The sequence below is a fragment of the Oncorhynchus keta genome, chromosome 28 (assembly GCF_023373465.1).
Source record: "Oncorhynchus keta strain PuntledgeMale-10-30-2019 chromosome 28, Oket_V2, whole genome shotgun sequence".
Classification (NCBI taxonomy): domain Eukaryota; kingdom Metazoa; phylum Chordata; class Actinopteri; order Salmoniformes; family Salmonidae; genus Oncorhynchus; species Oncorhynchus keta.
Genome location: NC_068448.1, coordinates 16,361,818 through 16,389,336, shown reverse-complemented (window position 1 = coordinate 16,389,336; position 27,519 = coordinate 16,361,818). Strand labels below are relative to the sequence as shown.

Here is a 27,519-nt window from a genome sequence, read left to right as displayed (position 1 = left end):
CTAATTTGTTCCTTGAAATTTAGTTTGATAGATCAGGTTTTCCCAAACATCGTCCTCTGGATCCCAAGGGGTGCATGTTTTGGTTTTTGTCCTAGCACTACACAGCTGTTTCAAATAATCAACTAATCCTCATTTGAATCAGCTGTATAGTGTTAGGGCACAAAACCGAAACTTGCAAACCTTGGCCGAGTTTGGGAGGGGAGGGGAGAGGAGAGGAGGGAGGGGGGGGTAATACTCAGTGTTGCAATTTATATATTATGCCACCATTAGATTATCTGTTTTCTTTTTTTGCCATATTCTCAGCTTTCTTCAGTAGACATCAGTAAAGACATCTCACAGTCTCTTTGACGCAGTCTCTTTGACATCACAGGGCTCCTGTAAGACATGAACTACAGAATATAGATTCGACAATGTCTGAGAATCAGTGATTCTTTTAACCACAATGGCAACACAACCCACCACAGCAGTGCAATGTCATGTACGGTTATGTTTTCACATCAAATATTCGCTTTCCAAGGCAAATGTTTGAGTGAGTCACACTGGACTTGTGTTTAAAACAATATCTGTAACGGGAGTGGTACTGCACTAATAAAAGGCGTTGTATAATTCAGTAAGAGGTTTTCAAATGACACAGAATAGAGGATACATTTTAGGACTTTAACCAGTGTGTGTGGTATTGAATTTCTGGTGTAATGTCTACTGTATGTAAACTGTCTTCTGTTTGTCTGATCAAAAGTAAGGTAAAGCACCCTATTTTATGCTTTGACTTCAATAAAAGCATGACTCAATGGAGTCACAGTGACAGACGTGGGCGGGTGGGGGGTCAATTCTGTCAAAACAATTGGGGAACACTTTGTAAAGATTTTGAGAGGGTAATTATTTGAACAAATGGGTTTGCTTTGTTAGAATGTAATTGTGAGCAGTTGTTTAGGGATTTTGTTAGTCTGTATGTTTGAGTAGGTCACACTATTTAAAATGCATTTCATTCAGAACAAACAGCTTGCGCTTCAAAATCAATTAAGCAGATTTTCCTCCCAACTTTTGTAAGCATCTGGGCACTGTTTGTTTGTTTGTTTGTTTGTGTGTTTGTTTGTTTGTGTGTTTTTGTACCTTTTTGAAGTACACCTATTTTAATCTACGAAAGTATTGTGTTGTTGCATTTTTGAGTAATATCCAATCCCACATATATATTTTTGTTTTTGTTGTAGAGTCAATGAGATTATACCTCATGTTTGGGGGAGAGAGGAAAATGTAGCGTATTTTAATTGAGAGCACTCTGAGATCGTGTCTAAATCATTAGAGATTGTGTCTAAATCATTATTCCTAGCTTTAATTTCCCTATTGTCTCAAAAGGTTGTCTTCGCCTCAAAAGATTATTATTATATTAAAAGATGATAAATAAGTTGAAAAATATATTTGAGATAAGGTACTATTGCCAGTTTCCTGGTAATGTAAAAGAGGACTCAGATCTATTTCCTTAGTGTTTCAACTCCTCGCTATGGACCATGAACTTATATCATGGTCATAACTACATAAGACTCCCTACCAGTTTCCTTACTCTCCATGACATTATTTTGTAAAACATCAAATGTTTCTGTAACATATTTTCATTACAATAATACACTAAAGAGGCCCACAACCAGAAGTGACTTTAGTTTGACCCAGCAGCCAACATGTATTTATTTTTAAAAGCTCTTAGATGTAATGTCCCCTGTTTAGGGGACCTGCGTGGTTCTGGTACCGGTTTCAACCGCCATTTTCACTTATAAATCAATCTGTGGACACCATAGATTGAAATGGCTTGCATTGAGAGATAGCCCTGGTTCCCACGGATACCATATTATATTTTCTGAGTGTGTGTGACGAAGGATGTGAAATCTGAAACCACTTGAATCTGGGATGCCCCTCCTTCCATTTAATGCGCTCTCCCAAACTGTCCATCAAATCCTGGCTGAACATTATGTCAAAACAACTGACAAAGCACATGCCTGCAATCCGTACATCATAGCGCACCAGGAGAGTGGTTTCATCACTGTAGCATATTCAGAGATCGATTTATAGCCATTCATCTAAAATCATTCATGTATTTTAAAGAAAAAAACACTTTCTCTTTGTCATAGACAAATACTAATATGAGAAGAAATATTAACAACTTCAGGAAGCAAAGCTCGAGCTCTGTGAGATGTTCACTGTGATGAGTGCAGATGTTTTGATGAAGAGAGACCTATAGAAAGTTGCACATTTTCTCTAACACTAAACATACACTAGATTACCAAAAACATGTGGAGACCTGCTCGTCGAACATCTATTTTCATAATCATGGTCATTTGTATGGAGTTGGTCCCCCCTTTGCTGCTATGACAGCCTCCACTCTTCTCGGAAGGCATTCCACTAGATGTGGGAACATTTCTATTGGGACTTGCTTCCATTTAGCAACAAAAGCATTAGTGAGGTCAGGCACTGATGTTGGGCGATTAGGCTTGGCTCGGAGTTGTCGTTACAATTCATCCCGAAGGTGTTCAATGGGTTTGAGGTCAGGCCTCTGTGCAGGCCAGTCAAGTTCTTCCACACCACCGATCTTGACAAAACATTTCTGTATGGAACTCACTTTGTGCACTGGGGAATTGACATGCTGAGACAGGAAAAGGCCTTCCCCAACGTTGGAAGCACAGAATCATCTAGAGTGTCATTGTATGCTGTAGAGTTAAGATTTTCCTTCACTGGAACTAAGGGGCCTAGACTGAACCATGAAAAACAGCCCCATACCATTATTCCTCCTCCACCAAACTTTACAGTTGGCACTATGCATTGAGGAAGGTAGCGTTCTCCTGTCTTCCACCAAACCCAGATTCGCTCGACTGGACTGCCAGATGGTGAAGCGTAATTCATCACTCCAGAGAATGCGTTTCAACTGCTCCAGAGTCCAATGGAGGTGAGCTTTACACCACACCAGTCAATGCTTGGCATTGCACATGGTGATTTAGGCTTGTGTGCGGCTGCTTGGCCATGGAAACCCATTTCATGAAGCTCCTGACGAACAGTTCTTGTGCTGATGTTGCTTCCAGAGGCAGTTTGGAAGAGACACTCAGTACCGAGTGTTGCAACCGAGGACAGACAATTTTTACACTCTTCAGCACTTCATGGTCCCGTTCGGTGAGCTTGTGTGGCCTATCACTTCGCCAGCCATTGTTGCTCCAAGACGTTTCCACTTCACAATAACAGTGCTTACAGTTGACTAGTGTAGCTCTAGCAGGGCAGAAATTTGACCAACTGACTTTTTGGAAAGGTGACATCATATGACAGTGCCAAAATGAAAGTCACTAAGCGTTTCAGTATAGGCCATTCTACCGTCAGTGTTTGTCTATGGAGATTGAATGGCGGTGTGCACGATTTTATACACCTGTCAGCAACGGGTGTGGCTGAAATAGCCAAATCCACTCATTTGAAGGGATGTCTTCGTATATATAGTGTATACTAATGTTTTAGTTTTTGTTAATTGAAATAAAATACAAATATTACAGAGTATTTTATGTAGATAAAAAAAGACAAATCAATTTTAATCCCAGTTTGTAATGCAACAAAATGTGGAAAAAGTCTTGAATATTTTCTGTAGGCATTCCATGACTTTTTCCACATTTTGTTATGTTACAGCCTTATTCTAAAATTGATTAAATACATGTTTTCCTTATCAATCTACACACGATATCCCATAATGACAAAGTGAAAACAGGTTTTCAGAAATGTTTGCAAATTAAAGCAGATATACCTTATCTACATAAGTATTCAGACCCTTTGCTATGAGACTTGAAATTGAACTCAGGTGCATCCTGTTTCCATTGATCATCCTTGAGATCTTTCTACAACTTGATTGGAGTCTACCTTTGGTAAATTCAATTGATTGGACATGATTTGGAAAGGTACACGCCTGTCTATATGAGGTCCCACAGTTGATTGTGCATGTCAGAGCAAAAACCAAGCTATGAGGTTGACGGAATTGTCTGTAGAGCTCCGACACAGGATTGTGTCGAGGCACAGATCTGGGGAAGGGTACCAACAAATTTATGCAGCATTGAAGGTCCCCAAGAACATAGTGGCATCCATCATTCTTAAATGGAAGAAATGTGGAGCCCCCAAGACTCATCCTCTTCCAAACTGAGCAATCGGGGGAGAAGGGCCTTGGTCAGGGAGGTGACCAAGAACCTGATGGTCACTCTGACAGAGCTTCAGAGTTACTCTGTAGAGATGGAAGAACCTTCCAGAAGGACAACCATCTCTGTAGCATTCCACCAATCAGGTCTTTATGGTAGAGTGGCCAGACGGAAGCCACTCCTCAGTAAAAGGCACATGACAGCCCGCTTGGAGTTTGCCAAAAGGCACCTAAAAGACTCTCAGTCCATGAGAAACAAATTCCCTAGTCAGATGAAACCAAGATTGAATAATTTGGCCTGAATGCCAAGCATCACGTCTGGAGGAAACCTGGGACCATTCCTACTGTGAATCATGGTGGTTGCAGCATCATGCTGTGGGGATGTTTTTCAGCTACAGGGACTGGGAGACTAGCCAGGATCGAGGGAAAGATGAAAGCAGCAAAGTACAGAGAGATCCTTTATGAAAACCTTCATTTTTAATACATTCAGGACTTAATCCATTTTAGAATAAGGCTGTAACATAATAAAATGTGGAAAAAGACAAGGTATCTGAATACTTTCCGTTTGCACTCTATATGTTATTTCCTTCACGGGGCACATTTTTATTTTATTTATTTTACCTTTATTTAACCAGGCAAGTCAGTTAAGAACACATTCTTATTTTCAATGACGGCCTGGGAACAGTGGGTTAACTGCCTGTTCAGGGGCAGAACGACAGATTTGTACCTTGTCAGCTCGGGGGTTTGAACTCGCAACCTTCCGGTTACTAGTCCAACGCTCTAACCACTATTGTTGTTTTCATCCTTCTGGTCTCATGACATCAGACCCACGTGAAGCCCCTTGCTCATATATGTCTATTTTATCAAAATCGTGGGATAGCTTTGACCGGGACCTGGACACAGGTCCAAGCAACTGTCAAGCCAACACCTTAACTGTTATGCCACAAGGTTCAAACCTCTTGAAGAGGTTGCTAGGCAGGTAACAACAATATAATTGTAAACGAGCCTATAGCATGTTTTGCATCTGCAGTCGTCCTGTTTAGGTCCAATCTAGACACATTGGGAACAGTATTTTTAAACCCCACCTGTCCTGTCCCACAGCTTGACAGATCTCCCCATGACAGGGCAGGGTATGAATACCAGGACCTATTTTAGATCAGGGCTGTGAACTGGGACTGGGCTCTTCTCAGGCCTAGCTGGCTTTCACATTGGTAAATTGGAGAGTACATTTCACAGTTCACATCTCCAATTCACAATGAATGTAGATAACATAGAATGTAATATTCTGCATGTATTATTTGTTTGCATCCTGAAGGTGAGAAAATGCAGAGTCTAGGTCTACCCTCTATGCAGTTATGGCTGTGATTTTCTGAGTGTGTTGTTTTAATACTACCTTCATGATATTTTGTAGCGTTCAGGAAAGTATTGATCTGTTGGGGTATGTATTGGGAATTGTTGCCCGTTCATGTTCACAGAAGGAAATGGACATGTATTTATTGCACAACACTGCCCTCTAGACATGAAAGTGGTTAGGTAGCAAAGCAAACTAACAAACACAAGCACCACTCTTTTAAAGAAAAGGTCTCATGACAAAGTTCAATACTGAAATTATTTAAACTTTAAATTCTTTAAGTTAGTAGTTAAAACAAATCCTTTCTAGATGATTATGAATCCATAATAGACAGCAGCGCTGAGGGAGGAAAGCTCATAATAATGTCTGGAATGGAGTCAAAGGAATGGTATCAAGCACGTGGTTTCCATGTGGTTGGCACCATTCCATCCATTATTATGAGCTGTCCTCCCCTCAGCAGCCTCCACTGATAAACATTATTTGAAATTTTGTGACTGTTAACAGTGTTCCTAGAAACCAATGAATTTGTCTAAGCCACCTATATAAGAATACACATAAGGGAGAGGATTATAAACTAATGGTATGAACACCTCTAAAGGGGAACCTGAAAATTACGACAAGTAAACATGTAGTTTTCCATACAATGTACATTTCTTGTCAAAAGTAAAGTGCTTTTTGACTGAGGTTAGGAGTGTAGTGGATGGAAATAATAGAAAATGTGGATCTATGAAAAGGGAGAATGAAAAGATAAAGGTGGATATATGGAAAAGATAAATGAAAGAAGAGGGTGATAAAGAGTTTGAAAGACAGAGGAAGAAAGACAGCCATTTCTAATACTCTTCCCCGTCCTCATCTCCTTCACCGCTGTCACGTCCCACCTCTTCATAATCCTTCTCCAGGGCTGCCATGTCCTCTCTGGCCTCAGCAAACTCTCCCTCCTCCATACCCTCACCCACATACCAGTGCACAAAGGCACGTTTGGCGTACATCAGGTCAAACTTGTGGTCAAGCCGAGCCCAGGCCTCTGCCACAGCAGTGGTGTTGCTCAGCATGCACACAGCCCTCTGGACTTTGGCCAGGTCTCCACCAGGGACCACAGTGGGAGGCTGATAGTTGATGCCAATCTTGAAACCAGTTGGACACCAGTCAACAAACTGAATGGAACGTTTAGTCTTGATGGTGGCAATGGCAGCATTGACATCTTTGGGTACCACGTCACCACGGTATAGAAGGCAGCATGACATGTACTTGCCGTGACGAGGGTCACATTTCACCATCTGGTTGGCTGGTTCAAAGCAGGCATTGGTGATCTCAGAGACAGTTAACTGCTCATGGTAAGCCTTCTCTGCAGAAATAACTGGGGCATAGGTGGCCAGAGGGAAATGGATACGGGGGTAGGGCACCAAGTTGGTCTGGAACTCTGTCAGATCAACATTGAGGGCACCATCAAATCGAAGGGAAGCAGTGATGGAGGAAACGATCTGGCTAATGAGCCTGTTGAGGTTGGTGTAAGTAGGACGCTCAATGTCGAGGTTCCTACGGCAGATGTCATAGATAGCCTCATTATCCACCATGAAGGCACAGTCAGAGTGCTCTAGGGTGGTGTGGGTGGTCAGGATGGAGTTGTAGGGCTCCACCACAGCTGTGGACACCTGGGGAGCTGGGTAGATGGAGAACTCCAGCTTAGACTTCTTGCCGTAGTCAACAGACAGGCGCTCCATCAGCAGGGAGGTGAAACCAGAGCCGGTCCCACCTCCAAAGCTGTGGAAAACCAGGAAGCCTTGAAGGCCTGTGCACTGGTCAGCCTGAGGAGAGAGAGAAACACATCAATGGAAGGACATGTAGTTGATAACATATTTTACTGATATTTTCATTAATCAAACCAACCAGTTTGCGGATCCTGTCCAGCACCAGGTCGATGATCTCTTTGCCAATAGTGTAGTGTCCACGAGCATAGTTGTTGGCAGCATCCTCTTTGCCAGTGATGAGCTGTTCAGGATGGAATAACTGGCGATAGGTACCAGTTCGCACCTCATCTGAGGAGAGAAAATGAGCAGCTCATGGAGGAGCTCAATACCACAAAAGCAAAAAATCATATCTAACAAACACCTTTGACTCAATGTAGGAAACATAAAGCTTACCAATAACTGTGGGCTCCAGGTCCACAAACACAGCCCTGGGGACATGCTTTCCAGCCCCAGTCTCACTGAAGAAGGTGTTGAAGGAGTCGTCTCCTCCTCCAATGGTTTTGTCACTGGGCATCTGTCCGTCTGGCTGGATCCCATGCTCCAGGCAGTAGAGCTCCCAGCAGGCATTTCCAATCTGGACTCCAGCCTGACCCACGTGGACGGAGATGCACTCTCGCTGTGGAAAGAGAGTTGTTTACGACTTTCTCAAACCAATAACTACTTTTCATTTGAAAATCGATCAAATATGAACTATACACATAAGTTCAGTTATAGTCAAAAGTTCTACTGTACAATCTTCTGAAAGAACTACTTGGCACAGATGTCAATTCAACACCTATCCCAAGTTGGTTCAACGTAATTACATTGAAATGATGTGGAAACAACGTTGATTCAACCAGTGTGTGCCCAGTGGGCAAACTGTTATATCTGAGTACATCTTTGGGCACAATAGACAATTGTACCAAAACATTCATCTAAAACTGGAATAGCAACGACAATATTTAATTTGTTCAAAAATGCCAATAGGATTGTTTGTTCTACATTATTCTTAGCAACTCTGTAGGGGAGGAGAGGGAGGAGAGGTGTGGGCACAGGGCATGACAGAAAATGCTTTCATTGTAGAAGAAGATAGGCTACCGGCTTAAACCAGAACACATGGGGACGAATCACCTGACTGAAGAAACAAGTGATCAGCTGTTGAACAGACAAACAGACAGTGTTTTTGAAGCCAAATGTCCGACATAGTTTACTGTGGGTGGTTCATTTGACAAATCATTCCCATCTGACCAACACAATGCATTTTACTTCAAATGTATTTAGTAGACCTTTAATGCTAACCAAATCTATTTCAATATGCAATGTTAAATCAAGGTATTTAATATTGCATAAAAAAATGTAATAGCATATCAGCCAAGCAGTTTGAACTTTAATATCATCAGAAATTCAGAAATATCTCATGAAATATTTGAGTTCTAAATACATTTTACAGGATAGACTTGCCTACTCATTACGTATAGCCTAGTTCATAAACGAGGCAATTATTTGAATATATTATGAGTGTCAATGACCGAGTTTACATTTACCTCTACAATAAGTCCTCTTCCCTGGGTCACTTCTAATGCAGACAATCCAGACATCAAAGCAGAGAGAGTTGTCACTGATAAATATGCCTCTAAGCAGAGACATCCATTTTGACATCAAGTTTTGTTAGAGTAGTTGACTGGAATTATCAACATAATTGTGACTGTTTATCATTTTGTTTTGGGTTAGGCTACAAAACTAAATCTGTGTAAGAGTATGACTTTAAAAAGAATTTTAGTCGAATTGACGAAGTGTGTTGACGAAATAAAATAGAAACAGCCTTCATCCGAACACTGAGACAAAATGACTGAAAGCAACAATAATAGTATTTGTTTTATACTCACCATGTTTAAGCTGAGAAGAGTCAAGATTTGGTGCGGAGAAAATGAATCTTCTTTTAGTTCAACACTTACAGGCAGACCTTTAGGAGTCTGTTGTAAGAAGTCAGTGTGATACCAAATTCGGTGGGTGGGGCCATTTATAGTTCCACGATACAGTGGACAGACAGGCTTTGTCGAAACTGATTGGAAGATCTTATGATATGCCTGGTCCCAATTGGCTATCAGAGTAGAATACTACACAGTATCTCATAGGCATGTTGAAACTCTGCATGAGGGTTTTTCTCTGATATAAGTGTAAGCATCTTCAGAGCCTACTTGTGCAAGTTGAAGTAACACTGTATAACTGCAGTTATATGTCCAAAATATTCCCATTCACTGTAGTATGCTGTATCCAGTGATTTTGCAGTTCAACTGCAGTATTACAATTTCAGAATTCATATGTCACCAAATTATGAAGATTTTACTACATTGTAACTGCAGTATATTTTTTAGTTGCTCTTATCCAGAGCAGCTTAATTAAAGGAACAACTAGGGTTAAGTGCCTTGTTCAAGGGCACAATGATACATTTTTCATCTCGTCAGCTCTAGGATTCAAACCAGCAATCTTTCACTTAGTGGCCCAACGCTCATTTAACCGCTAGGCGATCTGCCTCCAAGGTCTTTTAATGCAGATTCCTCTACTTCCGGTAAATATGTTGGTTTTGAAAACATAGATAAATAATTCATGAAATAGTATGCAACAAAACATATACATGGGAAACAATTTCAACACATTTTATTGGTGAATCTTCAATGACACTCGTTTTTTCCCCTGTGACTGTCACTATGTGTTTCAAACCTAAACAAGCAACAATAAAATATGAAACCGTAAAAATAAATGCATTGCTTTTTTTATTGTGCTTTTATAAGATATGGGAGCCAGGGGCATCCTTGCATGAACACTCAGTATTCCTCTCCATCCTCCTGTCCATCACCCTCTCCAGAGTCAACCCCTACCTCTTCATAATCCTTCTCCAGGGCTGCCATGTCCTCTCTGGCCTCAGAGAACTCTCCCTCCTCCATACCCTCACCCACATACCAGTGCACAAAGGCACGTTTGGCGTACATCAGATCAAACTTGTGGTCAAGCCGAGCCCAGGCCTCTGCCACAGCAGTGGTGTTGCTCAGCATGCACACAGCCCTCTAGACTTTGGCCAGGTCTCCACCAGGGCCACAGTGGGAGGCTGGTAGTTGATGCCAACCTTGAAACCAGTTGGGCACCAGTCCACAAACTGAATGGTAAGTTTGGTTTTGATTGTTGCAATAGCCGCATTGACATCTTTGGGCACCACATCGCCACGGTACAGAAGGCAAGCCATGTACTTGCTGTGGCGAGGGTCACATTTCACCATCTGATTAGCCGGCTCAAAGCAGGCATTGGTGATTTCTGCCACAGATAGCTGCTCATGGTAAGCCTTCTCTGCAGAAATAACTGGGGCATAGGTGGCCAGAGGGAAATGGATACGGGGGTAGGGCACCAAGTTGGTCTGGAACTCTGTCAGATCAACATTGAGGGCACCATCAAATCGAAGGGAAGCAGTGATGGAGGAAACGATCTGGCTAATGAGCCTGTTGAGGTTGGTGTAAGTAGGACGCTCAATGTCGAGGTTCCTACGGCAGATGTCATAGATAGCCTCATTATCCACCATGAAGGCACAGTCAGAGTGCTCTAGGGTGGTGTGGGTGGTCAGGATGGAGTTGAATACCTAGGATAGGGTAAGGGTAAGTAATCCTTCTCACCCCCCTTTCTCCCAACAAGGTAAGTGGCTGTAGGGCTCCACCACAGCTGTGGACACCTGGGGAGCTGGGTAGATGGAGAACTCAAGCTTGGACTTCTTGCCGTAGTAGCTCCATCAGCAGGGAGGTGAAACCAGAGCCGGAGCCACCTCCAAAGCTGTGGAAAACCAGGAAGCCCTGAAGGCCTGTGCACTGGTCAGCCTGAGGAAAAAGAGAAACCCATTAAAAAAAAGGATAACACAATACATAATTTATTCATTTTGTTAATTTAAAAAATGCTGTAATTCACTTGTTCATTAAACTCACCAGTTTGCGGATCCTGTCCAGCACCAGGTCGATGATCTCTTTGCCAATAGTGTAGTGTCCACGAGCGTAGTTGTTGGCAGCATCCTCTTTGCCAGTGATGAGCTGTTCAGGATGGAATAACTAGCGGTAGGTTCCAGTGCGCACCTCATCTGAGGAGAGAAGAACAGCAGCTCGTGAGAAGCAAAACACTCAGAGAAAGGGGTGTTCTAAAAGAGTTATTCTACGGGGACGAGGGTTCTACATGGAACCTTTTTCATCTGAGGAGAGCAGCAGATAATAAGGGGATAAATGGCAAGAAAGCAATAAATACTTTCTACCACACCGCTTTGACTCAATTCCTATTCAATAAGAAACAGAAATCTTACCGATGACTGTGGGCTCCAGGTCCACAAACACAGCCCTGGGGACATGCTTTCCAGCCCCAGTCTCACTGAAGAAGGTGTTGAAGGAGTCGTCTCCTCCTCCGATGGTTTTGTCGCTGGGCATCTGTCCGTCTGGCTGGATCCCATGCTCCAGGCAGTAGAGCTCCCAGCAGGCATTGCCAATCTGGACTCCAGCCTGACCCACATGGACAGAGATACACTCAAGCTGTGGAGAAAACATAGGCCTGTTTAGTCTGGACAACTTTTCTATACATTCAGAACATCTTGAAAATAAATCACGGAGAGGTGTAATGTTCTCAAAAGAAGTTGTAAGAGAGTTAAGTATGTTTTCATGTAGGTTTGTTTTGAAAGAAAGGCAACGCTTTAGGAATTGCTCTGTGCTAGGCATTCATGTATCAGTGTAGACTTTATATGGTAGTTACGTTCTAACAGCCTTCACAGTATCAGAATCTCTCAAATAATAATAATAGCTCTATAATAATATGCTACATTATCCAGAATAATTTCTCTCCTGGGGGGTATTCTGATCCTCCATCACCGGCAACATACATTTTTGATGCATTTTTGAGCATGCTGACAGTGCATTTCAGCAAACGAGGATAATGTTTCTTTGGGCGTAAGGCATTCGATAAGAACACTGTGCATCCTCCATTTCGATCTATTAAGCTAAATTATCCCACTGCAGTCGGGGATGAGAAAGGAAGCGGTGAACATATCGAAGACCGTGCTATTTTATTTACATAAACACCGGGACAAAACGGAACCGGTTGGCACCGTAGAGATACATTAAATTGTTCTAGCCTATTTCATTTTATTGTTGGCACCCCTAGTGGTTGGCACATTCTACGGAATTCCGTTCACATCACAACCTTCCTAACCCCCGTTTTGTCTGGGACATTACGCCATTATACTAACATGCGCTCGAATCTGGTATTTCATGTTATATTAGGCACAGACATAATTTGAGCAGAACAGAAGTCTGCCTTGGATATCTATTTAATACTAATGCTATAATTATTATTTCCTATAGAATCAAATGAAACACTTAACAAATATATATATATATATATATATATATATATATATATATATATATATATATATATATATAACAACAATAATAGCTGTTTATGCATAAACGGTTCTAAATCAGGTTCTTATTAAAGAGTTTGATATAAATGTCACATTTTTCAAATATACAATTTAAAATGATTCAGTAATTAAATGTAAATACAATCAAAACAATCTTACCATATTTATTTTTGTTCGGCTCCTCGATAGGGCTTACAATATGACTGCAAGGGAGTCGATGTACAGTGCGTGTGCTTGGCCGGTGAGCGCGTTCCTGTAAGAGTCGCAAGCTAGCGCGAGGACGCGCCCTTTGAAAGGAGGGAGTAGTGTAACGACCCGGGGTTTATAAGCGCGGAAAACGACCCTACCGCACGAGTATGCTTTTGCGGCACAGTCGATAGCGCGCCGGACCTCGGGCTAGAAGGTAGAGGGACGAGACCTGCTCCCTGCCTGTTTCATTACAATATGTTCCAGACTGGACCAATTTAACGTGAGTTCTTGCTTGTCATAGAACTACTGTCTGCGATAGAGGTCAAATGACTCAATCCTAGATCTAAAACAGGGAGAAACAGACACTCAACCTCCCTGGCTCCATCCGTTGCTAGGTAATGAATACGTTGCATGGATACAGGCCTAGTATCCACATAAAGCGTTTTATCTCTTAGTCACATGACCAAGCTTGAATAACGGCACTACTGGGGAGGAGGACAGAGCTGCAGCAGTGGGGGGTGTGACTGAGGCTTTCCTCCCAGACAGTCCCTACCCCATTCCATGTTTTTATTTTCGCTCATTTTGCGTTCAATGAAACAGGGACAATACGGTTTTCTCTATGTAGTATGTGCTGGAATAGAACAAAATGTAGTGAAAAACAAGCATGCTGGCAGATACCCATGGACTTCCAGTCATTGCGCTAACTAACGCTAGTTAGCACTGGCTTGCGAAACTGCCTCTTACTTCCTTCACACTGGGCATAGAGACAACATTCATACAACATTCATCCACGAGTTCATCTGACTCTGGATAAGTAGATAAAGGGCTTCATTGGCAAAATCCCGAAGTATCCCTGCAGTGGAATGACAACAATCAGTAAGCAAATAAACATTTTCACAGTCAACAATATGCTTATTTTTCAAAAGTGGCTTGTAATCATTCTCTTTCATTCAATAGAGAAGCTTCAATTTGTTCATAGAGATTATCAGTAGGCCCAGAGGCGTCATGCTCATAAGGGGCACAGGGGCACGTGCCCACTCAGATTTGTACTGTTTAATAATAATTATAATACTGTAATACTACTAGCCACCTGGGAATTTTCTGATGAAGAAAAGTAATCTAGATTCTAGATTCTTCAGCTCTTAGCAATTTTCAGAGCCAATCTCCAACCATCCATTCTTAAGCAAAATTCTGGAGAATTTGGTTTTCAAACAGCTAAATGTTTTTTTAAAGTGTCAACTGCAAATTAATTAATCTGTTACCCAGATTTTAGCATAGATGCAGAAGAGCATACAGTATTTATTTGTAAAAAAAGAAACACCAGTCAGGAGGATATAGACTGCTTAAGAGGTATGTTTAGATATGCAGAGACAAATATACCTATTTTTTACTTAGAATTAAGCATAATGCTAACTTCTCCAACTTCCGGACATGTTTTACATATCAGTCATTTACCAGAAGCTCTGGACTTAAAGTGTATACATTTTCATACTTTTCCCCCTGCACTGGTCCCCTGTGGGTCCCCCGTGGGAAACGAACCCACAACCCTGACATTGCATACGCCATACCAACTGAGCCACAAGGGCCAGCCCCCACTTTTAGTGTAAGAGTTGTTTGATAAGACCGCCTGAAATGTCAGCCTGTTTAGGTGGAATGGAGTTTTGGCCTGCCTGATGACGTCACCAGGCGATAAATTAGTTAATAGACCAATAAGAAAGAGAGTTACAAATGTCTCTGCCAATAACAGCTAGTTTTCAGTTTTTCTTGCAGGGAGGCCCTGCTCAGACCCCTCCCAGGTAGTCCGAGCAAAATTCTTGCTTGATAAATAAATAAGCTATTTTTGTTTATTTTTGATCATTTAAATCGAAAACAAATAACAGTAAGGTACTTAAGTGTTACCCAGAAATTATTTTATATTGAGATACTACAATTTTCTACAATGGACATTTAAAGGAAAAGTGTGCACATTCTATGGAGGACCACTCCCATCTCAAACACTCCACCCTCCTCTCGCTTGCAACTGTTTAATGGCAGGCTCCTCCTTGTCCCTCAGCTGTTGGGGAATGAGGTCCTTCTACTGGAACATTTTTCATGGGGCCACACGTCTTGTTCTGCCTAAATCACACTTACACTTACTGTATTACCCCACACTTTACATCTGTGTTGCTTGGTAAGCCCCCCAGTGAGCAAAACTGATTGAAAATATGTCATTTCAACCATTTTTGCTCACTGGGTGGGCTATATTTAGAAAATTTCAATTTTAAGCTCTAAATAGCTATTTGTATTTATTATGGATCCCCATTAGCTTCTGCAGTAGCAGCAGCTACTCTTCCTGGGGTCCAGCAAAATTAAGTCAGTTTATACAATTTTAAAACATTACAATACATTCACAGATATATACAACTTGTGTAGTTTGTGTCACAGATGCTTTTGAGTGGATTTTGGAGAGACTGTATCGAGGCGGCAATTCACTTTGTAGTACATTACTTTGTAGTACATGACTTTGTAGTACAAACGGATGTAAACTTTAATTTAAATAGTTGCCAGACAAATTCCAGTATTCAGGATAGTCTGACAAAATGCAGGATTTTCAAGCATCGGATGTTGTGTAATCCTTCTGGGGAACATGAGTATCATGATGTACGCTCGGATTACCAAAATGCACTTGCAGAGACCTGAGCCCTAAAAGTCAATACATGTTTGGTCATCGTGGGTATTGAATTTGATAGATGGGTTGAAAGAAAAACGGATTACTTCCTTAACATACATACACTAAGGCCAGCACAGTGCATTTAGCAGCAAGACACTGTGATCACGTGATCAGCCCAGATGGATGACATCATCATTGCAGAGAGTCTAGGACAAAGAGGAAGGAGAGATAGGAGGAGGATAGTGAGAAAGATTGGCTCCTAATTCTGCCATTCTACATGATTTATCCGGTACTGTTCCACAAAATGACTTTGGATGCAAATCTATATATAACCATACTTAAAAATGTGGGTATTTGTTTTAGGTATGGTGATATTGCCCGTTTTTTTTTTTTTTTATATCATTCTGACATGGCTTCCACGGTCACTCCCATTGATTTGTCATCAATTATAATGATAAAGCTGTCCCTACATCTAAACATTGGATTGCTCACTTTCAATGGTATCCGTGATAAGATGCATTTTTAATTGGGGTGAACTATCCCTTTAAACGGGGTGACAGAGGACATCCTTTACGGTAAATCCACTACCTTCCCATTCATTCCCTCAGTTGGAGAAAATATGTTTTCTCCCTACATAACATTTATTTATTTTTGTTCAATCGCAAAGCACAATGAGAAAAATATCAAAAAAAACAAAAAGCTTCGTTTTAAAAACGTAAATGTCAGCCTCATACAGGCACATTTCATAGTGTGCACTGGCTGTGCATAAATCTGGGAGCGCCGCCCCTCTTCATCAGCAGTTGTGGCGTCGGCGCTGACGGGCAGAGCATACAGTACACCCATTAATTCAGACACAAATAGAGATCTCTCTGCGTAGGCTATTTCTTTGTATTTTCCCTTATTGTTCGATCCTCCTCAGAAAAAAATGGTAAGTCATGTAGTTTTTCAGCAATAATAAGCCTGAAATAATTACGTGTTTGATGTTTTCTGTTGAGAATTTCTCAAATGATGAGACAATCACTACACGACCGTATAGTGGCTAAAATAGGTCGATTTTTATTGTATCGGTCAATGAATTCGAAATAGGGGCGAATTTGCAACATCTTGGTGTTGCTAACCCATTTTTAAATGACGAATTGAGTTGGACTGAATCAACGCGTTTGGGATAGGTATTGCATGCTATTTCGGTTTATCACAAGGCTATTACATAAAGTGGTAGGCTAATTGAATGGGGATGGAATGAAAGAACAAAGCACTACATTTAGAATGCATACTTTTTGGTAGCTATTGAACACAGTTGAATTGTACAGTATTCATCAAATACAGCAGCATTTAATTATCTATCCAGGTAATGGATATAAAATTGGAATAAAATGGAAGTGTATTCTTAACGTCATCCATTGTGTTGCTAGGTGGGAGAGGGCAGACTAGGTGGGGACAGAAGGGGAATATATGTCTCTACTGTATGACATGTGTCTACAGTTGTAGACTGTAACATATGTCAATATTAATATGTCTAGTTTAACCCTGAAAATAAACCTATTCCACTCCAGCTTCCTTTTAATTCCTTAGTGATGTAATATGACCTCCTTGTCAGCTTAGTAATGGTCATAGGTGTAAATGGCAAGATTCCTCTGCACATCAGTTGATGTGTCTCTATTGTAACTGGTCTCTAGTTTACATGTAGCCTAACCATTCTTCCACTAGGTGGTGTTTTTGCCAATTGTACATTTTTGTCAAATGTATTGTAATTCTGTTACACTACATGTTTTTCCATTTATTTTCCAGCGTGAGTGTATCTCTGTCCATGTGGGTCAGGCTGGAGTCCAGATTGGCAATGCCTGCTGGGAGCTCTACTGCCTGGAGCATGGGATCCAGCCAGACGGACAGATGCCCAGCGACAAAACCATCGGAGGAGGAGACGACTCCTTCAACACCTTCTTCAGTGAGACTGGGGCTGGAAAGCATGTCCCCAGGGCTGTGTTTGTGGACCTGGAACCTACAGTTATTGGTAAGATTTCTGTTTCTCTTTTAATTGAAACAAGGGTATGTAAAAGAGGTTTTCCTTTGCTTTTTTGCTATTGAGCTCCTTAATGAGCTGCTCATTTTCTCTCCTCAGATGAGGTGCGCACTGGGACCTATCGCCAGTTATTCCATCCTGAACAGCTCATCACTGGCAAAGAAGACGCTGCCAACAACTACGCTCGTGGACACTACACTATTGGCAAAGAGATCATCGACCTGGTGCTGGACAGGATCCGCAAACTGGTTGGTTTGATGAATGAATGAAATATTTTATCAACTATCTGATCATAATGTGGACATCTTTTTCTGCCCATTTATTGATGTGTTCCTCTTTCTCCTCAGGCTGACCAGTGCACAGGCCTTCAGGGCTTCCTGGTTTTCCACAGCTTTGGAGGTGGCTCCGGCTCTGGTTTCACCTCCCTGCTGATGGAGCGCCTGTCTGTTGACTACGGCAAGAAGTCCAAGCTTGAGTTCTCCATCTACCCAGCTCCCCAGGTGTCCACAGCTGTGGTGGAGCCCTACAACTCCATCCTGACCACCCATACCACCCTAGAGCACTCTGACTGTGCCTTCATGGTGGATAATGAGGCTATCTATGACATCTGCCGTAGGAACCTTGACATTGAGCGTCCTACTTACACCAACCTCAACAGGCTCATTAGCCAGATCGTTTCCTCCATCACGGCTTCCCTTCGATTTGATGGTGCCCTCAATGTTGATCTGACAGAGTTCCAGACCAACTTGGTGCCCTACCCCCGTATCCATTTCCCTCTGGCCACCTATGCCCCAGTTATTTCTGCAGAGAAGGCTTACCATGAGCAGCTCTCTGTCTCTGAAATCACCAATGCCTGCTTTGAGCCGGCCAATCAGATGGTGAAATGTGACCCTCGCCACGGCAAGTACATGGCTTGCTGCCTTCTATTCCGTGGTGACGTGGTGCCCAAAGATGTCAATGCTGCCATTGCCACCATCAAGACCAAGCGTTCCATTCAGTTTGTCGACTGGTGCCCAACTGGTTTCAAGGTTGGCATCAACTATCAGCCTCCCACTGTGGTCCCTGGTGGAGACCTGGCCAAAGTCCAGAGGGCTGTGTGCATGCTGAGCAACACCACTGCTGTGGCAGAGGCCTGGGCTCGGCTTGACCATAAGTTTGACCTGATGTACGCCAAACGTGCCTTTGTGCACTGGTATGTGGGTGAGGGTATGGAGGAGGGAGAGTTCTCTGAGGCCAGAGAGGACATGGCAGCCCTGGAGAAGGATTATGAAGAGGTAGGGGTTGACTCCATTGAGGGTGAGGGAGAGGAGGAGGGAGAAGAGTATTGAAATGCCCCTGCAGGCAAGCCATTGTCAAACACTTACTGTTGCATGATCTTATTATTATACCTAATAAAACATTGAATTAAATTAGCTATTTGTGCTCTTGGACTTTATTCACCACCTTATCTTGACAAAAATAAAGACATTAGTACAGTTCTGGGGGGGGGATTTTAATGGGGAAAATACATATAAATGTCTGACTTCACAGTATTTTACAATAATATTCACTGATAAAACTTCCACTATAAACATTTGAGGATGCACATTTAAGTTTGCTGGTAATAAGCCAAATTATATCCATTAATGAACTTTCAGTTAAAAAATAAATGTATAAAAAAATTGATTAAAGAAAAAGCTAAACATTTCAGATGACAGATGTTTCTATGCTGTTGTGTATTTGGCAGTTGAATGGGTTGTTTTCCATTCACACCAGCCTGTCATCGAGCAGTGGGCTGTTCTCTATAAGGTCCCATCGACTCAGAAGGTTCCAGAACAGTAGAGGCCCAGAGCTCCAACCAGGACTGCTCTCAGCGCTCTGGGAGGTGGAGCCAACCACAGACTCCTCCTTCAGAGGAAGGTAGGCTTTGAATCGTCTGTGGAACAAAAGGAAAATGATTAATTACATACATTTTTTCCAAGGCTCACTTACACAAATATGTCAATCTCAATGTGACTCATCTGGTAAAATAAAGGATGAAAAGGTCATGAGAAAAGTGTTATCAATTGTACAATATGCTGCATACAGTTGCCCTGAGACAAGGCTATACAGTGTAGACACCATAGGGGTAATGTCTCAAGCAAGCTGAAAAGGTTATACCTTGTGGTGATATGGAACTCTTCAGAGAGATGTGAATAGAGTAGACCAATGCTGATTTGTGACTCACTTGTAAGTGTAGGCCATGGTTCCTGTGACCAGGGCAACGATCAGGACCATCATTGCCATGGCTACAGTGCCAGCTGAGGACAGACTGGAACCTGCCACCAAAAAACCCAAACAATAATTTATGTAAAACAACTTAATATAACATCATATTACAATATATTAATTATATTATTTCCAATAACAATAGGTGTTGGACTGAAGGTGTTGGACTGATTGTCCCAGGGACCCAGATTCAAGACGTGGCGAGGCAGATGTGCAGAGCAGACATCTTACGGTACATACCCACGGTCACGCTATATTTGGCGCTGGTGACTGCCAGACTGACATTGTTGGTCATGGACACGTTGATACAGAAGATGCCGGAGTCATTGAAAAAGTGACGCAGTACCAGCTGGCACTCATTAGAGGGGGCCACTGTGTTACACATGGTGTGGATGGGCATAAAACAGTCTGCATCGGACACCACCGTGGCTGGGTGGAGAATAGACACAGGGTCAGAAACACTTGTTGAAACTCTAAGGACCGGATTCCTTTGCTATTTATTTTTAGATGTGATATGTTTTATGACTGCTGCAAGACAAATTGCCTCTCTGAGGACAATACAGTTTTCTGAGTCTGAATTCCCTGACCCAGACTAATCCTGGACTAAAATGCAAGAATGATTTTAAATCCAGGATTAGGATTAATCTGAGGCACAGGCGGCAGGTTTCAATTTAAACAGGGAGGACGGGCTCATAGTAATGGCTGGAACGGAGTGAATGGAATGGTATAAAACACATTAAGCACAAGGTTTTCATGTGTTTAATACTATTCCATTTACTCCAATCCAGCCATGATTATGAGCCATCCTCCCCTCAGCAGCATCCTGTGAGCTGGGGCAATGAAACTGATCCTAGTGCCTAAGTGGTGGGATATAGGTCTACATACTTAGTGGATTTGTCTGTGGATCATGATTCTGCTTAGGGAAATAATAAATGGTGTGATTGTCTGAGACAGTCTTCCTTAATTGGGTCTGGAGAAGGAATACTCACCTCCCTTGGCAGGTGACAGTTAGATCCACTACGTTTCGTTCAACCTCAGATTCATCCATCTTGATCACAGCATTGTCCACTTGCACTATCTTCAATCTCTCAATGCCCTCTGAAGACAAAGACAGAAAGATGGGCCGTAAAATAATCCTGAATGTAAATCAAATACAATAATAGGATGGAGATTTACATGTTACATGTTACTCTAATTATTTCTTATTCTTATCTCTTGCTTTTTTAAGGTATTTTCTTAAAACGGCATTTGTTGGTTAAGGGCTTGGAAGTAAGCATTTCACTGTAAGGTCTGTTGTATTTGGCGCATGTGACAAATAACATTTGATTTGATTTATATAGAGACAGTGGACTTACCAACGATGTCAATGCCAGTGCAGAAGGACCCATAGCGATAGATCACACAGTCATCATCCTTGGGTTTGTCATTGGCTTCATGCTTAACAACTATCCCCACGGGAGCTTGGCCTGTAGCAGTCTGTCCTGTATCAGGAGAAACAACAATGGATTCCAGTTACTAAATTGAAAATCCAACAATCTAAAGTACATTAGATGAACAGTTAATATGCTTAATTAATCAGTTAAAATGAATATGTTACATGTTTAGAACATACAGTACCTGCTGGCTCTAATTCCTCAGCAGCAGGGACAGTTGGAGTGTCAGGATAAACTTGAGAAGGTATCTTCGTGTCCCGAGCGGTGGAGGCTCCCTCCTCAGTCATGTCCTCTGTGTCAGTCTCAGCGGGAGCTGATGGGCCTACATTTATTGTAGCTTCCTGTGTGGCCACCATCACTGGAGCAGCTGACGCATCAGTAGCAGGAGCTCTCACTGGAGGTAGAAACAGGACTACTACATGTTCTATTTTCTTTGTCAATCCTGGCATAGCCTACATATTGAGTGAATCTCAAAAGTATTTTCCATGATTCCCCGCATCCTCTCTTCTTGAAGACACTAAGGATGCAAAGAATCCAAGTTAAGACTTTAGAAATTCACTTCTGGACTAAAGCGCTTCAAGATGAGAATGACCTGTTGTGCCGGCTGGGTTTGCAGGCCCGATGGTGACAGCATTACCAGTAGGGTTGACACCAGCTGGTGTGGCACATGCTTTATCAGGGATAACGGCCTGTACGACCACCTGGGGCTTGAAGCCACCAGCCACTACATAGGTGTGGGTGACAGTCAGCTCTCTGGAGATGAGCGCCCCGCTGCTGTCACCAAAGTCCCAGTTGTAGGTGATGTCGGTGTCACTCAGGTACTCGCTGGGGTCGTGGAGGCTGATGGTGAAGGCTATGGCTCTGTTCTGGACGAAGCTCAGGTCTGCCTCGTTGATGTCGTTCACTTGGGTCATCGAGACTGAGAAGGGGATTTGATCTAAAGATATAGAGATGGAGAAAAACCCTCAGACACGCATCTTATTTTTCAAGTCAGCTGCTCATACATCCATCCATTAATTAGTTTGTCCATTCATTCATCCATTTATGACACTAACCAGTGATGGAGAACTGTATTGAGGCGTATCCCAGAGGGATGAACTTCTCATGGCTGCGGTAGTGGTAGATTACAATGTCCACGATGTAGGAACCCAGAGGGACATCGTCTGTCCCAATGGTGAGGGAGGAGGATGGGCCATCAGACACCTGCCAGTACTGACCTGTAAAGCAAAGAAAATGGCTTATTACATGCTTATAACAGTGTTATTACAGGTTTATAACATCTTTGGCAGACATTAAGTAAAACATGAATTATGTAGGCCCTAATAGGTGAGAGTGGTCGCAGCTGCACTTTACCCCATGTCTTCCATACAAAAACATATGCAGGGGGCTTGTCACCGCCCTTCTTGAAGGGTGTTCCGTCAGGAAAGACATCATTCCAGTCCATGTTTTGTGCAGGATACACTGGCTCAGACTGATGGAAATTCGTTCCTGGAGGAAAACAGGGCGAGTGTTGGTTTCTGCTTTGTCTTAAGACAGAGGAGTATGTATTATGAATTACACTATATATACAAAAGTATGTGGACACTCCTTCAAATTAGTGTATTCGGCTATTTCAGCCACACCCGTTGCTGACAGGTGTATAACATCGAGCACACATCCACACAATTTCCATAGACAAACATTGGCAGTAGAATGGCCTGTCCTGAAGAGCTTTGTGACTTTCAACATGGCACAGTCATAGGATGCCACCTTTCCAACAAGTCAGTTCGTCAAATGTCTGCCCTGCTAGATCTGCCCCGGTCAACTGTTAGTGCTGTTATTGTGAAGTGGAAACGTCTAGGAGAAACAACGGCTTAGCCGCGAAGTGGTATGCCACACATAAAATTAGTCTGTCCTCGGTTGCAATTCTCAATACCGAGTTCCAAACTGCCTCTAGAAGCAACGTCAGCACAATAGTCATTTGTCTGGAGCTTCATGAAATGGGTTTTCATGGCCAAGCAGCCGCACACACAAGCTTAAGATCACCATGCGCATTGCCAAGCGTAAAGCTCGCCACCATTGAACTCTGAAGCAGTTGAAACGCGTTCTCTGGAGTGATGAATCATGCTTCACCACCTGTCAGTCCAACTGACAAATCTGGTGTTGGCGGATACCAGGAGAATGCTACCTGCCCGAATGCACAGTGCCAATTGTAGAGTTTGATGTAGGAGGAGTAATGGTCTGGAGCTGTTTTTCATGGTTCGAGCTAGCCCCCTTAGTTCAAGTAAAGGGAAATCCTAACGTTACAGCATACAATGGCATTCTAGACAATATTGTGCTTCCAACTTTGTGGGAACAGTTTGGGGAAGGGCCTTTCCTGTTTCAGCATAAAAATGCGCCCGTGCACAAAGCGAGGTCCATACAGAAATGGTTTGTCGAGATCGGTGTGGAAGAACTTGACTGGCCTGCACAGAGACCTGACCTCAACCCCATCGAACACCTTTGGGATGAATTGCAATGCCGACTGTGAGCCAGGCCTAATCGCCCAACATCAGTGACCAACCTCACTAATGCTCATCTGGCTGAATGGAAGCAAGTCCCCGCAGCAATGTTCCAACATCTAGTGGATAGCCTTCCCAGAAGAGTGGAGGCTGTTACAGCAGCAAAGGGGGGAACAACTCCATATTAATGCCATGATTTTGGAATGAGATGTTTGACAAGCAGGTGTCCACATACTTTTGGTGATGTAGTGTATGTAGAAAAAGAGAACGTAGTATTTAACATCAAAATGTAATGTTTGCAGACAGCAACATGGCACTGTAGGCTCCAAATGGGGAAAAAAAAACAATACAAATACTGTAGTCTCTCTCATGACAGACTTAATTAACAAAAGCTGGCTAGAAACCAGCATTCGTGCAATATTTGGTTCCGATTGCCAAGATTACTGTATAAGTGACAAAAGACCCTCATATGGCCAAAAGCTTTGGAATGAGGTTACCAGAACCCTGATCTTGTTCACCAGACATGGGATGAGGTTACCAGAACCCTGATCTTGTTCACCAGACATGGGATGAGGTTACCAAAACCCAGTCAGTCCTGGAGGAGGACTTACCATTGACGGTGCAGTTCTCAGCCCACACCACCTCTCCATCGGGCGTGACCTTCTGGTTGTGTGGGAACTGCAGCTCGATGGTAAAGGTCACATTGGCTCCAGTCAGGGTCGGTGCATCATTACCCACAATGAACTTCACCTTGCCACCTGTTGGGAAGAATGTACACTTTGAAGTCAATATCATTAGTATACTATTTCACAGAGATACTTGACTTACTTTACATAAAGTGAGCAGAGGTCATCCAAAAATGTCCACACATTTCAGTGTTATTCCAACCTCATAGTGTGGAAACATATATAAAACACAGGAAAATCTCATTTTGGACTGCATTGGGCCTTTAAACCCCTTTACTGTATGAGCAGCAGAGGTAATCCACAAATGTCCACAGATTTCACAGAGATATTCCTGTCACCATCAGTGTACACACATTGTGTTGAGACAGAGGATAACTGTGCATACCTTTCCAAGAGTCTTTGTACCGAGGATCTTCATCTTTCCAGACTGGATACATTTTCGTATTCCATGATGGATATCGGGTGAAGCGACGTTTGGGCTCTGGAATATAATCATAGAAATGACATATAAAGCAGAGCATGCATTCATTAGAGTTGAAAAGGAAGGAGCTGACCACACTTTCAGTTGCAACCTAAAAGGAGGGCAGTGATAAACAGTGATTATTTTCATATGCAGTAGTAGTATGTTTTATTTTTAATCCTGAATTGGGATTGAACGCTGGTCATCCACAAATGGCACCCTAGCCAAAATCACAATATGGATATCCCAATTGGAGGAGACCGCAAGGTGCTTATCAAGAGTATGATTGTTACAATAGGCTACTGTATTGTGCAATGGTCCCACCAACGGTACACGTTTACTGTTAAATTAAGAATTAACAGCCGCTGACAGATACTTTCTATATTGTTTGGAATTAATGTAAACTGCTGATTGGTGACAAATGACACTCTTGATCTTTAACAATTAATTTAAAGCTCATGCTACTTGACCTATGTTGAAGATAGCATGCATTACTGCATTGGATCTTCCTAGAGGCCCAATGACTGCAATGATGCTTCCCCAGAAAATCAAGGATGTGAACAGGTTTAATTCAGATTTGTGCAATGTTTGAAAAGCATTTGGCTATCAAAACGGACAATCTCCATTGAAAGGGTTTTTGTCCAGGACTAGGGTTAATCTGTGTCTGGGAAACTGACCCTTGGTCATGCAAAGGGCACATAGTGTTGCACTGTGGAGCCTCTTTCATAAAGCATCTAAGACAAGACCAAATGCAGTGTTCCTCAATACACTGAAAGGTTTGAATAAAACAAGTGTTGCCTGAAATGCCAGATGTGCTGGTCCATTTTTAGCCCAGTGGGCATGTCTAACTTGATAATTTTTTTGTGCAATATGATCATCATCTGGATAATAATGGGGACCTCAAGGGGAAAAAATGGTTCGGTGAGGGGACCTCAAGGGGAAAAAATGGGCAGGTGTGTTAGAAATTCCTTGAGGCACCCTCACCGAACCATTTTATTCCCCTTGAGGCCCTCTCACTGGACCATTTTTATCCTTAAGCCCCCCCCACACACACACACACACACACATTGGGAAATCCTGGTGAGCCACAGCCTTAAATGAGGAATAAATCCCTTTTGTAAATTTAAAATACATAAATGTTGATATGCCTGGATTATCTGGTATACATAATGATATCCAGAGTAGCTGTACTTACTTGCTGTAGCAGATGAAAAAAGTGCCAGCACCAACACTGCAAGAGCTGTCCCTCTCCTCATGTCCTAAGTGTGCACGCTTCCTTTCCACCTTAAATATGAAACATCCCTTTTCTTCTCCTGCACTGCAGGTCGGAACAAACTCACAAAAGCATTGTGATTACTGGCTTTATAAATGCTCTAATCTCTGACATAACAGCAGTAGTACTAGACCCCTCCTACCCCACTGAAACCTGTGATCCCACCTCCCCAAAGGCACTTGTGACCTATCTGGTTTTCCTAGAACAGTAAAGGAGGGCTCACTTATGTAAAGGCACACAATGAAATGGAGATTCAAATGTATTTTACATGCACCTTTTAGGTTGACCTTTGTAGACCATGTGTACAAGATTTCAGAAGATACCTGAGTGTAAGAAAGAAGTTGAACTTGTCTGGTGACACAGGGAGTGATATTATTTGGGGAGTGACGTCCACCAATCCAGTTAAAAGTAAGACATGAATAGAAGAGAACACACCTGTTGTGATTATTTCCCATTAGGCTGTGCAGAGTCTGGGGACTTCTGTCTATTTCTGTCTTCTTTATCTTAATTTGTTTCCATACTGTAGCCTTATAAACTCACTATTACCTACACATCTTCATGAGTGAATTTAGATTCATACTGTATTTGTTAATCTGATTACGGATGGGTGCAACAACTTGTGAAATCAGCAGTCTACCTTCCCAAGGCATTGAGCTAATAAAGCTGCATACAAACATGGCCTCTTTCTTGCTTTCTTGGGTAAGGAAGCTCCAAAATGCAGGTGTTTCAGCCTAGCTCAGTGCTTTCTGTGGTGGTGGGGCATCCAGCGGGAAGTACAGAGCGTAGGGATTGGTAATGTTCTCTAGTTGCACCGTGATTGGCTCAGTGTTCTGGCACTCTTGGGGACACTACGTCACCGCAAAATATACAGGGACCGCTAGAAAGTTCAAAATCCCTTGGGTGCTGCCATAGATTTACATTAGACGTGCCCATCCAAGGCTCAAGGTCATTGGCCACAGAAAAAATTATGTCACATCATGTTATATATTTTAAATATTTTACCCCCTTTATTCTCCCCAATTTTGTGAAATCCAATTGGTAGTTAAGATCTTCAATCAGATGTATTTATAGAGCCCTTTGTAAGGGATTTCCTCCTCTTCTTCCGAAGAGGAGAGGCGAGAAGGATCGGAGGACCAATATGCGGCGTGGTAAGTGTTCATGGTTCTTTAATCAGAGAAACTATACATGAACAGAATACGAAAAACAAGAAACGTGAAAACCCGAAAACAGTCCCGTGTGGCACAAACACTGACACAGGAGCAACCACCCACAAAATACTAAAAAAATATGTTTGCCTAAATATGGTTCCCAATCAGAGACAACAAAAAACATCTGCCTCTGATTGAGAACCACTCTAGGCAACCATAGACTTAGAGTTTAAAACAGGGCCAAACAGGCAGGATATAACCCCACCCA

At 42.4% G+C, this 27,519-nt stretch overlaps 3 protein-coding genes and 1 pseudogene across 5 annotated transcripts; 1 reads left to right on the top strand and 3 right to left on the bottom strand.

Annotated features, from left to right (window-relative positions):
• Nucleotides 1-5,615: 5,615 nt before the first annotated feature.
• LOC118360728 (tubulin alpha-1C chain) lies at nucleotides 5,616-9,212 on the bottom strand. Its single transcript, XM_052485035.1, has 4 exons — nucleotides 9,112-9,212; nucleotides 7,640-7,862; nucleotides 7,386-7,534; nucleotides 5,616-7,303 (listed from the first exon to the last, which is right to left on the bottom strand). Exons 1-4 carry the CDS (start codon nucleotides 9,112-9,114, stop codon nucleotides 6,329-6,331), a joined length of 1,350 nt encoding a protein of 449 aa, XP_052340995.1. The 5' UTR covers nucleotides 9,115-9,212; the 3' UTR covers nucleotides 5,616-6,328.
• A 654-nt stretch (nucleotides 9,213-9,866) lies between these two features.
• LOC118360712 (tubulin alpha-1B chain-like) lies at nucleotides 9,867-12,336 on the bottom strand (annotated as a pseudogene).
• A 628-nt stretch (nucleotides 12,337-12,964) lies between these two features.
• On the top strand, nucleotides 12,965-18,936 carry LOC118360716 (tubulin alpha chain). Of its 3 annotated transcripts, none has more exons than XM_035740056.2 (4): nucleotides 12,965-13,134; nucleotides 17,293-17,515; nucleotides 17,624-17,772; nucleotides 17,872-18,936. In XM_035740056.2, exons 2-4 carry the CDS (start codon nucleotides 17,395-17,397, stop codon nucleotides 18,850-18,852), a joined length of 1,251 nt encoding a protein of 416 aa, XP_035595949.1. In that variant the 5' UTR covers nucleotides 12,965-13,134; nucleotides 17,293-17,394; the 3' UTR covers nucleotides 18,853-18,936. The 3 variants fall into 3 exon arrangements, with proteins under 3 accessions (XP_035595949.1, XP_035595951.1, XP_035595948.1); XM_035740058.2 differs by lacking the exon at nucleotides 12,965-13,134 and adding an exon at nucleotides 13,710-13,730; XM_035740055.1 differs by lacking the exon at nucleotides 12,965-13,134 and adding an exon at nucleotides 16,291-16,432.
• Nucleotides 18,937-19,041: 105 nt separating this feature from the next.
• Nucleotides 19,042-26,153, bottom strand: LOC118360714 (melanocyte protein PMEL-like). The gene is made up of 10 exons (XM_035740052.2): nucleotides 26,026-26,153; nucleotides 24,756-24,851; nucleotides 24,296-24,442; nucleotides 22,558-22,692; nucleotides 22,260-22,421; nucleotides 21,797-22,141; nucleotides 21,389-21,598; nucleotides 21,127-21,252; nucleotides 19,731-20,869; nucleotides 19,042-19,439 (listed from the first exon to the last, which is right to left on the bottom strand). Exons 1-9 carry the CDS (start codon nucleotides 26,084-26,086, stop codon nucleotides 20,757-20,759), a joined length of 1,395 nt encoding a protein of 464 aa, XP_035595945.1. The 5' UTR covers nucleotides 26,087-26,153; the 3' UTR covers nucleotides 19,042-19,439; nucleotides 19,731-20,756.
• Between the last annotated feature and the right edge of the window lie 1,366 nt (nucleotides 26,154-27,519).

Coding starts and splice junctions, on each gene's coding strand:
- LOC118360716 (XM_035740055.1), top strand. Junction 17,516..17,623: donor CCTGGAACCTACAGTTATTG/GTAAGATTTCTG, acceptor TTCTCTCCTCAG/ATGAGGTGCGCACTGGGACC. Junction 17,773..17,871: donor TGGACAGGATCCGCAAACTG/GTTGGTTTGATG, acceptor CTTTCTCCTCAG/GCTGACCAGTGCACAGGCCT.
- LOC118360714 (XM_035740052.2), bottom strand. CDS start 26,086: ATGAGGAGAGGGACAGCTCTTGCAGTGTTGGTGCTGGCACTTTTTTCA. Junction 22,422..22,557: donor TTTTGTATGGAAGACATGGG/GTAAAGTGCAGC, acceptor TTTGCTTTACAG/GTCAGTACTGGCAGGTGTCT. Junction 21,599..21,796: donor AAACCCAGCCGGCACAACAG/GTCATTCTCATC, acceptor TTCTACCTCCAG/TGAGAGCTCCTGCTACTGAT.
- LOC118360728 (XM_052485035.1), bottom strand. Junction 7,535..7,639: donor CCTGGAGCCCACAGTTATTG/GTAAGCTTTATG, acceptor TTCTCTCCTCAG/ATGAGGTGCGAACTGGTACC. Junction 7,304..7,385: donor TGGACAGGATCCGCAAACTG/GTTGGTTTGATT, acceptor CTCTCTCCTCAG/GCTGACCAGTGCACAGGCCT.